This window comes from Myxine glutinosa, chromosome 3 (assembly GCF_964187855.1).
Source record: "Myxine glutinosa chromosome 3, kmMyxGlut1.1, whole genome shotgun sequence".
Classification (NCBI taxonomy): domain Eukaryota; kingdom Metazoa; phylum Chordata; class Myxini; order Myxiniformes; family Myxinidae; genus Myxine; species Myxine glutinosa.
The window spans coordinates 195,469,068-195,482,061 of NC_136263.1; the positions used below are offsets into that span (position 1 = coordinate 195,469,068).

At 45.4% G+C, this 12,994-nt stretch overlaps 1 protein-coding gene across 6 annotated transcripts in view; it reads right to left on the bottom strand.

Annotated features, from left to right (window-relative positions):
* MCPH1 (microcephalin 1) overlaps positions 1-12,994 on the bottom strand; it is a 243,684-nt gene that overhangs the window by 126,450 nt on the left and 104,240 nt on the right. For all 6 annotated transcript variants that reach the window (XM_068109556.2, XM_068109553.2, XM_078774938.1 and 3 more), the window contains 2 exons: positions 4,493-4,655; positions 4,269-4,346 (listed from right to left, as the gene is read on the bottom strand). In XM_068109556.2, the coding sequence (XP_067965657.2) occupies positions 4,269-4,346; positions 4,493-4,655 (241 nt within the window). The remainder of the gene's footprint in view (positions 1-4,268; positions 4,347-4,492; positions 4,656-12,994) is intronic.

Genomic DNA, 12,994 nt, shown 5'->3' on the forward strand with positions numbered 1-12,994 from the left:
AAATTATACCAACATATCACCTCCAAACTAGGCGGCGTCCGTGTGGCATTCAAACCTTTGCAGACTGAGATTTAAAGCCTATGGTCATGAATAGCAGAGATGCCAATCTAGATTTTACCATTGGTGTGGGCTGTGGGCTCATCAGGACAACATACTCCTGGGCGTTTATTCGTGACCATATTAGGCTCATTAATAAATCAAATCAAACCCCCTAACTTGACGGGGCAGCAGGGCACATATCGAGTCCCATCACAGCGCTTGCTGCATGATCTGCAGTAAGTTTATGGAGATTTGGACATGGTCGTGGTGTACTTGGAGAAGATTTGATTGGTCATGGCAATGTAAAATGCCATAATATTTTGTCCAATTACTGCTAAACAGTAGGGTTTTGAAAGTGCGAAAAAGACGATTTATGTTCTCTATCTATAATTCCACTAATCTCTGTGTGTATGTTTGTTTGTTTGTTTGTTTGTCTGTGACCGCTATTTCTCGACAACTACCGGTCCGATATACTTGAAACTTGCCAGGTATATTGCTGGGGACCCGAGGATGTGCCTTTTCAAGGTTTCATATTAATCGGACAATTACTTACTGAGCTATGTCCAAAAAACGATTCAACCAATCAGAGAGCAGCGAGCTATCGCGTGTGCCGAACGTGGCGAACACACTCTGCCTCGGATGGCACATTTGAGAGCGTATTCATTTATTTCCCGTCGGCAAACTATGTTGCCGTTAAACTATGTTTTAAAACTAATTAAAACTAATTTGCGATTCATCGTAACTGCGATTTGCGACCTTCCGGACAGTGAGGACTGCACTTCCGGCATCCAATCACAGAACGCGTTATTGCGTAGGCGTGGCCGATGTGAGAGCGAGCTGATGCTGAGCCCAGCGCGTGCGCCATTACGGTACGTAATTCGATTTCTTCCGGAGAAAATAATAATTTCTCGATTTCTTATGCGCATTATTTCTCCCAATTCAGTCAGAGCGAAGGGCGGAAGCGAAGAGCGTTGTTTTTTTTGTTTACGGGCGTACGGGCGGGGTAGAGCGTACGGGTAGCGTTTTTGTTTTTTTTTGGCACATTTGAGAGCGTATTCATTTATTTCACGTTGGCAAACTATGTTGCCGCTATGTTGGCGTTAAACTATGTTTTAAAACTAATTAAAACTAATTTGCGATTCTTTCGCTTTCCTGCGCATTTGTGCACGCTATGGCGATTTCTTTACCAAACTCCGCTAGCCGTTAGCTTTGGACCAAACCATTTCATGTAAATAGAGGGGGGGGATTGTCACCGTACTCGCAAGCCGTTAGCTTTGGACCAAACCATTGCATGTAAATAGAGGGGGGGGGGGGATATACTTTTAGATATATATATAGTACGGGCATGCCCTAGTATAATTCAATTGAAATAAAATAAAGATTTTAAAATCTGTAGAAAAAAGAAATTATGAAATTTGCTGGCTGCTGTTGTTGCAGCGTCTTTTATACCACCTTATTATTATTCGTTGGTCTTTTACACCACCACCACATTATTATTAGTTATTTGTGCCTTTTGTTTGTGCCCTTTATGACAGACATCCTTAAAAACGGTACGTTTCCTGCTTAGAATGATTTTCAATCTTGCTCGATTTCCAGGCAGACATAGCAAAGAGATTATCTCACTCCTCTCTGCGCATGTGCGATCGGGATGAATTTAGAGCCAAAGTACTGTTAAACTGCAGGTTTGTTTTCCGATTCATGTTCCGATTCGTGTTTGGAATAGAACATTCAAATGAAATTAAGTTGTTCCTCGATCATAAACTGCCGTTTGTAGACAGAGAAAGACAGAGAGATAGACAGACCAAGACAGAAATTAACCAATTGCTTAACCACGCTTGCACTTCACGTGTATGGTGTAAAAACCTTTTCACTGAAGAGTCTGCAAAACATTCCCTCGACCAAACACAAAACCTTCCCCACACACAACTTTCAAAAAAATTCAACATTCCCATTGTTGACATGAAAATCAAACTCTACACCAAATCATGCTGTGACCAACCCCTATAAGAGGGATAAAACATCACATCAAAGAATATTCACATGCATGTGCAATTGAAACATTTCTGGGCTTGTATATCGCAAGCTTACCGACTGCCGCCCAAACAACAGCATTCCAGAGTGCTACCGGGAGGAAGTACCACAAATGCCAACAAGAAAGCAATCGGAGATTTTTCGGTTTTTCCAAGATGGCGACCGAATCACGTGACCTCTGACGTCACAAGTACCATTAAAATTTTTTTACAGGTGGAGTTGCACCTATGGTGAAAGTTTTCCTGTCAATCAGGCCAACGGTTGCAGAGAAAATCATATTTATTCTGTGCGGACAAACAAACGTACAGACAAACAGACAAACGGACAAACGGACTCAGATGCAACACCCTCTCCTCAGGCGAGGGTAAATATAAGCATCCGGTGAGAAAAATAAAAACACAATTGATGAAGATCATTCATCGTAAACATGGAAAACAGAACAAGTCCCTGCCATTGTACGTGAGCGTGGAGGATGTATGTTCTCCTGCAGGTTACAAAATGGCCATTCATGGTAATGTGAAAAAACATGAGAAGGAAGTAACAACCTGATAACCTCAAATGACTGTCCCCCCAAACGACCAGCAAATGATACACCATCATGATTTATACTGTACATGCTAATCCAACAAGAATCGGAGAGAAGTCCATGGGCCAAAAGTGTTTTTCCAATGAGCCACGTGCATCAACCAGAAAAATCCAGTAAAATACCTTCAATGAAAGCCTGAAAACTAGAGGGAAGAACATCCATGTATTTGAAGCATGAAGGGGAGAAAAAAAAAGAAATTTCAGGAAAGGACAACGAAGCATCATAACACAACAACAACATGCATTTTAAGGCCATTTTCCCTGCTAGAGCGGGGGTTAGCCTTGCGGTCCCCATGACAATCTTCTCCATTTTGCCATATTCAGGACTTTGCACAGGACAACGAAGCATCGACAACACTATTAACACCTTCACACCCAGTATTTAACCTAACAAATTCCCTTGTAACTGCACCCAAGATCTGAATGTGACCAGTCACCAGGGCAACATCACACCATCATTTATTCAAGGAGGTCTCTCTGAAATCATAGCCCTTGATTCCTCTTCTTCTCTCCTCTCTTCGCTTTATAAGGTGTGAAGGTGTGAAGCCGAATGATACTGGGGGTAACTGGTGCACTCACATTGGTGTTTCGAGGTAGTATGTAACACATGTATATGTACGTAACACCGCCACCAAAGGCGGATGGAGGTTATGCTTTCACCTCTGTTTGTCTGTCTGTTTGTCTGTAAGCAGGATATGACATAAAATTATGGAAAGATTCGGACGGAACTTAGTGGACAGTTTTGGTGTATGAGATCGACGAATTGAATCGGTTTTGGTGAAGTTTTGGATCCGAACACTGTAAGGTAATAAAAAAAAAGAATTCTTCACCATTGAGAAAGAAGGCCAAAAACTATACACTGTATAGTATAGCACGACGTTTCAAAAAGTTGTGACAAAGCTTGGTGGATGAGTTACGTAGGTGACAACAAGTTGATTCGATTTTGGTTCAGGTCCGAATTCAGATCCGGCCTATCAGTGGAGCCTGGTGTTGGCTTAGCGGTTAGGGTGCCAGTTTGGGATCCTAGGATCCTGGGTTCGAATCTCGGTCAATCGCTGAATTAACGCCAGGGGGGTTGACTCAGCCTGTCATCCTTCCGAGGTCGGCAAATTGAGTACCAGTTCACTGGTAATTCCGTGTGTGTCGCAAGAGGTGGCTAACAGGGTTGGCGGCAGGAAGGACATCCGGCCGTAAAACATTGCTTCGAAAAGGGGACCACGGTGCCCAAAAAGGCCAAACCCCGCTCTGCAGAGTAAAATGGCCTCTAAAGACGGTTCCTATCAGTGGGATACAAAACCGTAATATGTTCAACCTGGCGGAGGTACACATTCTACCAAGTGCTGTTCTAGTTCTGGACATATTCCATCCATGAAGGATCAAGCAGACAATCAAAATCCTTCTGATGCAAAGAAAGGCTACAGGATCCAAACCAAACCAATAGGATCCAAATAAACAACCTTCTCTTTGTTACATCATTCAAGGCAACACCAGCAAGAGTTTGTCATAACAGATCAGCTTTTGCTTCTGTCACTGCCAGGATTTTCTGAAGTTCGCACAAAAAAGTCAAACAGGAATTTAGCAAAGAAAGATCATGACAATTGTGCATCACTCACGCGTGCGCCTGGGAATGAATCCGTCATCTCATAGGGCTCCTCATCGACCCAGTACCCAGCTTCTTCAGACTCCAACACCTTCACAGAACGCTCCAACAAATCACTACAAATCTCACGTTGACGATATGGACAGACACAAAATGCTAGCAAAATCGGACAAGTTATTCCAAGCAAGGTCACCTGTGTCACTAAATGGGCTTCAATTCCGCTAAAACACCACTTACCCAATCGATGCTCAAGATCCAGCAGCCTTGGGAAATGCCACGGAGCACATTCAGGGTGCGGCGATGATCTCCCGCCACCACGTGCGTCGTTCTATTGGATACGTTGTCACATATTTTGCATTGGCCCAGATGCTTCACAATATTCTGCACGAGCACCTGCTGCCTGCCAGGAGCACAAAGGGGAAGCTCACATGGACCACTACGTGGTGTCCTCAAACACCTGGATGCTTCAATAAAATAAAAGTGAATTTTCTTAACTTCTCCCATTCGATATTGATGAACCTTCACCATCTTGACCCACAGTCATACCTGAAGTTAATTTCAAAGTCATTTTTTTGCATTAAACCTTAATTAGGTTTAATATCACACTGAGGTATTTATAACGAAGTAAAATGTTGGGATAAAACATTCCATTGGGATGTTAGCCAATTAACCAGCTTGTGCACTGGTTCTCCCCCATAATTGGAATCACCAGGGTCACTAGGTCTCCACCACCCAACACACACTCCCTCGACCAATTAAAGAAGGAAGCACCCTTTTTCTACCCCATTGCCACACATGCAAACACATGCGCGCCGATACACTGGCGCCCACAAAAACACACACACGCGCACACACACACACACACACATACACACACACACACACACACACACACACACACACACACTCACACCGCACACACACACCCCACACATGTGCAGCTTAGTCGTGCGGCTTGGTGCGCTTTGTCGACTCCCTCAGCTTGGTGCGCTTTGTCCCTACTGCCGAGGATGACTCCTTTTTGCCGACCCTCTCCCGCGGTGCAACTCCCTCCCACCGTGGATGGATGGGAACGAGCTTCAGTGGGAGTGCTTGTGGAGATGGCGACCGGTGGCAACAGTGTGCCGTGTCTGAACGAGCAGGGGTGTCCCTGCGTGGGATCAGGCATACCTGCACATACCCTGGTGGTCACACGGGAGGATGCGCAGATCTTCACCATCGCTGCTTCAGGGACGGAGGGGAAAACAGAGTAGACGGCCTGGTCCATGAGTTGTGGCTCCTTGCTCGGATGAAAATGGATGTTTCAGAACTGGGAAGCCTCCGTTCAGTCTTAGAGACTCACGAGAGGAGATGGCAACCGATGGCATCCATCGGTTGTGATTTAAATGTACACATGCATGATTGTGATTGGTCATGCACATGAATCATGGTTGTACGCATATGATACGTGACATATCATATATATATACACACATTGATATGTGAATATAGACATATTGTTACAGCTAAGTATTTTGGGATCTACTACGAGGGGGTTGCCTCGGTTCCTCCCAGACTTACAGACCTGAGGTCACCGAGCACGGATAACTCCGCATCGCGGCGGGTTGCTAATCAACCGCGGATGCCAATTAGTTGACCACGTGGCCCAGGGTCCTCCATCTAATTACCGCTTACCTGGGAGTCCGATTGTTTCCTCGCCGGGGAACGCGCCCTCGATTATGTACTGATCTTATCTTCTTAATTGGATGCAGCCGACCAAAACTACCAGTGCACATTGGACATACACTGATTAGAGCCAATTACTTGAGGAATTTAAAACCTCTCAGGCTTACCTATATACAATGGAGGAAATGACAGGCACAGACAGATCGGCAGAACAATTAAACGATAGGTGGTTTATTTACAATGCGAATGCGGGGCCAAGGGGGAGCATATGGTGCAGTTCAAAGCACTTTAATGTACAAGCAATTAGGTTAATATCAATCAAAATGTCTGGCAGAAATATCCATGAGGGTCAAAAGGAGGAATACTGGTTGGTGTGCATATTGAAGAGGTGCAAGTGGGGGGTCTGGGTGAGGTGTGGTGAGGTGTGAGGAAGAAACAGGAAAGAGGTATCCAGGATTGACTGTGGCTTTGTTCTTAAAAGGACAGTTTTCAGCAGTGCCTTTGTTGAGCTCCTGCGTCCTGAGTAGACAATTTGGAGAGAGAAACAACATGTGAGGAGACAGCTCAGCTTAACGTGTGAGGTGAGAGGTACGTGTGTGTGGTAATTGGCTTGGCCCAAATGAATGCGTCCTGCAAGGTGCCTGCCTCACTTGCTCTCCCAGCACTCTGTCCCGCAAACTCCCAGCTGCAGCTGCATTCCACCCAGCTCCGACCTGCCTTTATCAGTATACCGCCGACTAAGCCAAAATGATCCTCTCCAAGACCCTCTGTAGCCGCTTGGTGGTGGCGGAGCTTTGATGTGGATCAAAAGAGACGCTAGGCGTGGTTAATGGACTTTGTGTCGCGCCTATTGTTGTACACCAAATTTCTCCAAGGGTGGCACCACCTACGCTAGCCTCCAGTTACAAAAATGTCCGTCATTCACTCCCGGACGAGCCACAACACTGGAATTCCTCAATCACCATAGGGCTGGTGTCTCTTGCATGAACAGGCAATGAGATCCTCATTGCTTTTACAAGTAAGCTGAGCATCAGGGCTACTAATGAGGTGCCAATGGCCAATTAGCACTCCGTGCTAATGAGGTCTGAAGAGGGAGGGTGAAGTGCCTGACCACAGTCATCACATCTTGCTGCCTTTCCCGTTGCTCCGAAGGTGGCGGCGGGCATCTACTGTGATTGTGGTTGAAGCAATGGTAGAGGCGGCATTGTGGGTGAGCTGTGTTTGAGGCAGTGTTGTGGTTTGTTGAGGTGTTGTGGTTGTTCGTACTGAGGTGGAGGAGTCATAATTTGAGGAATGGATAGCAAGTACAGCGAGCTTATGTAATGTTCAAATAAAGTGAAATGTTAATAAATGTGTTTTAATGATTTTATTGTGTAGTGTATAGGTTCTCAAAGTGGTCTCTACCGCCCCCCAGTGGGTGCTGGGAACTTTCAGTGGGGCGCTCCAGAGTCCACGGGCGGTAGGGGGGCGCTGGCAATGATTTGGGGGGCACTGGCAATTTAGAGGAGCAGCGGCGATTTGGAGCGCTCATTGGGCTTCCTGCAGTCTGAACAGGTTACCTGGCGCCATTCGGCAAATTGGCCATCCAATCAACGACCACATTATTTCCCCCTCCGCATGGTTTTTATGATCACATATTCGCTGATGTCATGTCGGTATTTTCTTGTCCATACATGCTCACGCAACAAACATGATAGTGTATGACACCAGCGAAATACTATTGGCCGCCAATGCGGCCAATAGTACAACACTAATTTTTGTCACGTGGTGCCATTTCAACCAATCGGCTTGCAAGAATCTTTTTATGCGGGATATAATACACTCTATTCGTGCTGCACTATTCAACGTGCTTGGTTCAACTTTACAGCCTGGCCTGGCCAGCACAGACATTGGGCAAGGTATAAACAGTCAGTATTAGCGCTGGCCGCTGGTGTTAGTCTTTCGACATTTTGGCATGTTGATTTCGTTATTCAAAAAAGCTTCACATCCGGTCGGCTTCAAGATGTCGGCCTCAAAGAAAAAGTATCGTCAGTATTCCGTTGAATACATCAAGTATGGATTCATTCCATCTCCGACGAACAAACAGTTACCGATGTGTTTGTTGTGTGGGTGGTATCACGCTGCCCAACGAAGCAATGAAACCATCTCGACTGAGCGAGCACCTGAGTAAAAAGCACAGTGATATTAAAGGCTCGCGCAGAGGTCAGCTATTTCCGATCGCTGAAAGAGAAATTTGAGAAGCCATCCACGGTAACGACGATGTTCAAAGCCAGCCAAAAGTTCGTGGATAAAGGACTGGAAGCGTCGTATAAGCTGTCATTGCTCATCGCCAGATCTGGAAAACCGTATTCAATCGGCGAACAGTTGATCAAACCAGCTGTTGGGGAAGTGATAAAAACCGTTATGGGCCAGGATCCGAATCCAGTTCTCTCGTCGATTGCGCTCAGCAATTAGTCTAGTAGGAAGACTAGGTCCCCCTGCACCCCCCGGAGATATACTTCTAATCAGTGTGTCTAGATTGGAAAAAATGTGTAGAAAATGACTAGCTATGGCCCCAAGCTGAAAAAATGTCCCACATACCATTTTTATGCAAATTACTGCTGCCATTATCAAAAAAACGATTTTTGACATATCTCAGCCAATATTGCAGATAATTGAAAAATGAAGGTGTCTAGACCCATGTTTTGAAGGGCATAGATCATGATAGAACTATTCATAACATGATTACATGTGTCTATGGTATACTAGTATGCATATTAATGCTGTAATTACAAAATAATCAGTTTTACAAATGATAAGGATACGTTAATACTGCAGATAACTTAACATGGTACATAAGGGGTCTAAACCCAGGTATTTTCAAGGTTAAATGTCAACAAGATGCTCCTGAGTCTTGCATAGGGGCGGGACATTGGCAGTAACATTGGTACCACTCAACTTTTCTTCCCACCATTGACTTTGTATTGCGAGAGATTTTCACTTGCTTATTTAAAGGTTTCTCACCCAGCCCACGTAAAATCTACCAACTCCTGCTGTTAACTCCCAAACATATTTTTTTATGTTATCCAATCACAGTGCAGAAATGACAGACTAGAGATCCAAATTAGTGCTGCTATAGCTGCCATTTTACATTTCCATCCATGTAACATGCGCGCTCGCGCGCTCGTATCAATTGGTAATGTCGCGCGCTCGTATCAATTGGTAACGTTGATGTTATTGAATACCTCAGTTGAAAGTTCAGTCTTCCATTCCATCTGTGTGTTGTTCTTGGTATTCATCCTCCAATCTAGCCAGGTAAGATGCTAACTATAATGTTACTCACACTCTTGACTTCAGTTTCTGCATGAAATCATAAACAGGCAGAATAACAGCTGAGCCAGCTAGCACCATGTTAGCTAACGTTAAAGCTACCCTCATCTATGTACAGTATGTTCCTAATGTCGGTGTAACTTAAACTTTTGTTAATGCCAAACATGAGACATATCTGTTGACTTCTGTATATGAATTGAACCAGAAAGAGGCACGACAGCTGAGCTAGCTACAGTAACTTAGCACAATGTTTCATTGGCCTAGATAGCTAACGTTAGTGTGGAAGAATTTAGATGTTTTAGCTATTAGCACTTTTGATGCCACTAAACATGGTTTAGTCAGCTAAAAAGTACCCTAGTGTAGAACATGACTCAGAACCTCTGTTACCTCACTGAAAACTCAGAGCCTCCTTTCACAGGCACTTTTAACATCATTCGTGATTTCTTATTTGTCATTTAACAGTGATGGTAGACATCGACAGCAAGCATGCCCAAAAGAAAACGGAGTGTAGAACCTGCAGCCCAAAGCTCTCCTCCTACATGCATCCTTCATGTACCATCCATGTCTGATCATGGGGATTTCACGCCCCTCCGTAAAATTAAAGGATCTGCTTCAGAAAAACTGCAACTGCTTCAAAAGATCCGGGATAGACGTCTCAACCAACCGCATGACTCCCCATGTCGTATGCAATCAGTATGTGATCAGATCCCGGCAACTCTTCCTGATGACCTAGAAAGAGTAGGATATCACAGCAAGTGTTATAAGCACTTTGTCCGCCACTTTCATCGTCTGGGAGATGATACAGAACCAGGGCCATCAACCTCATCATGGCATCACTCTCCTCGTAAACCAGGAGGTTCTGCTGAACCCATCTTCCCGCCAGAGTGTATATTTTGTGAGAAAGTTGAGACCAAAGATGCTCATCGCAATACTGAGAGGCCTACAACCTTCCCATCCTTTAAAAACAAAGAAAATGCATGGGAGCAAATCGAAACACGGGCTGAGAAAATGGGTCTCTATCGACTCCATCGAAAGGTGAAAAACAAAGACCTCTTTGCATGTGAGGCCAAACACCATCCGTCATGTTTTAAAGCTTTCCGCACAGCATTCTACAACTATGAGCGTGCGATTCACAGAGCCGAAGCACCAAAGGAGCAGGCTTGCATGTCAGCCGCCCATGAAAAGGCATTCAACTCAGTACTGGAACACATTCAAACCCAGGTCATCCAGCAGAATAAAGTTCTACAGCTTTCTTCCTTGCGCTTGCTCTATGTCGAGGAACTGAAACTGAATGGATATGAGAACTCAAATTATCGGTCAGAGAAACTACTGAAACGCCTACAGAATGACCCAATCAAGGAGCATATCCACTTCACGAAGGTTGATCATGACAAATGTGATGTCATTTCTTTCTGGCTTGTGCACAGCTCAAACATAACAGTTTCCAATGCTCTCGCACGAGCATTCACACTCGGAAGCACAAACAAGAACCAAAATGTTGCCCTCCAACTTCGCCAGGGTATTCTACAGGCTTTCAGAGAGTGTAAAGACCAACCATGGCCACCAACAGCTGAAGACATGGAGCTCAATCCTGAAGACATCCTACCTCCAGACCTTGTCCGCTTTCTCAGCGTGCTAATGACTGGCAAGGAGGGCATCGAGACAGAAAAGGTGAAGCGTCTGGTCTTCTCCATTGGACAAGATCTGTGCCGTGCAGTGTCAGATGGAAAATGGAAGTTACCAAAGCACATTCTCCTCTGTGTGACTGTAAGGCACCTGTTCCGAAGCAAACAGCTCACCACAATACTACACAGGCTTGGACACTCTGAGAGCTACGATTTCGCCTTGGAGTTGGAAACTGCTCTCGCCAAGGTCCTGGATGAAGTCTCAACTTATCGTACACCACAAATTGTGACAGGAGAGGGCAACCTTGTATTCCACTGTCAGTGGGACAACTTGAATAAAACCACTACCAGTGTGCACGGCAGCAACATTGTAAACAGTGCTGGAGGAATCATGGTGCAGGAGGTCAAGCCCGGGTTCGAGAGCAGCAAGGACCGAATGCTACCTACCATCAATAGGTCACAACAGCGTAGCCTGAAGGTCGACACACCAAAAACTCTCCCACCCTTGCACTTTACTCGCGTTGGCCCGAAGTTCCCTGAAGGCTCATCATTCACACCGCCAGCAGAGAATGACACAGTCTATGCCACTACGATGCAAGAGTACTACATCTGGCTCTTCATCAGATACATCGGAAGCTGTGGCCTGCAGCCTGTGCCTGGGCTAGGGGGTTTCACCTCTGCAACTGGTTCTCCCCCACCCAGCAAATCAACAGTCGACTACTGCACGCCTATCCACCAACCGATCACAGACAACGCAGTTGTTCGTGAGCTACTGAAGCGTTCCGAGGCAGCAACTGCTGAGGTGGGTCAGAGATGGGTCCTGAATACATTTGATCTGGGTGTCTGCATGAAAGCCCTTCCCATCATCTGGCGCTGGCCAAATGAATTTGCTAGTCATGTAGTAACGATTGGACCCTTCCACACATCCATGAACTACATCGGGATGCTCACTGGACACAAGATGCGTGGTTCTGGATATGCAGAGATTCTCTTTGAGGCACAACTAGTAACAAGTGGATCTCTCAAAGGTGTTCTCAGTGGAAAGGCCTACGCAAAGTCCCTCTTTTGCCTCAAAACAGTGTGTGAGGCAATGGAGAGGCTGTTGATGGAGAGATTCACTGAGGAGGAGAACATCATGATCTCTGACCCTGCTGTGCTTCTCAGAATGACCCAGTCTTGCAACCGAGAGCACCTCGATGAAGCCCTCAAAGACCCCTCAACTCTACTCCTCATCAAAAATTTGCATAAAATTTGCATAATTTTGCATAAAATTTGCAGCAGTAATTTGCATAAAAATGGTATGTGGGACATTTTTTCAGCTTGGGGCCATAGCTAGTCATTTTCTACACATTTTTTCCAATCTAGAAACACTGATTAGAAGTATATCTCCGGGGGGTGCAGGGGGACCTAGTCTTCCTACTAGACTAAATGATTCTGTGGCCAGGCGGATTGATGAAATGTCATCAGATGTAGAAGATAAGCTGTGTAGTGAGCAGAGAAGCACACAATTCGCCATCCAGCTGGATGAGTCCACTTTGCGTCAGTGAAGCTCTGTTACTCTGTTACGTTCGCTTCATCCGTGATCAGGAAATGGTGGAAGAAATGTTGTTTGCCCGCTCTCTCCAGACTGATACACAGGGTTCTTCCATCTTCCAAACGTTGGAGAAGTACTTTACTGATAAGAACATACCGATGGAGAACAATCTCGCTTGCGCGACGGATGGGGCACCAGCGATGGTTGACCGACAGCGTGGTTTTATTGCGCTTCTGAAGAACCAGGTACCGTCCGTGTTCGCCATTCACTGTGTCGTGCACCGCCAGCATCTTGTAGCAAAAGCTCTCAGCACCAGACTTCATACATCACTCCAAACAGTAATCAAAGCAGTGAATAAAATCAAGGTGTCATCTCTGCATGATCGGCTGTTTCGTCAGTTTTGCCAGGAGAACGATGAGGCATTCGAGCGGCTCCTGTTGCATACTCAAGTTCGATGGTTGTCCAAAGGCGCTTGTTTGACCCGTTTCCATGCCCTCTTCTCAACAGTGGTCGAGTTTTTGTCGGAAATTGATACGGAGCTATCGGAGAAAGTGAATGCGATTAAGCATGATGTGGCTTACCTCACGGACATATTCAGTATACTGA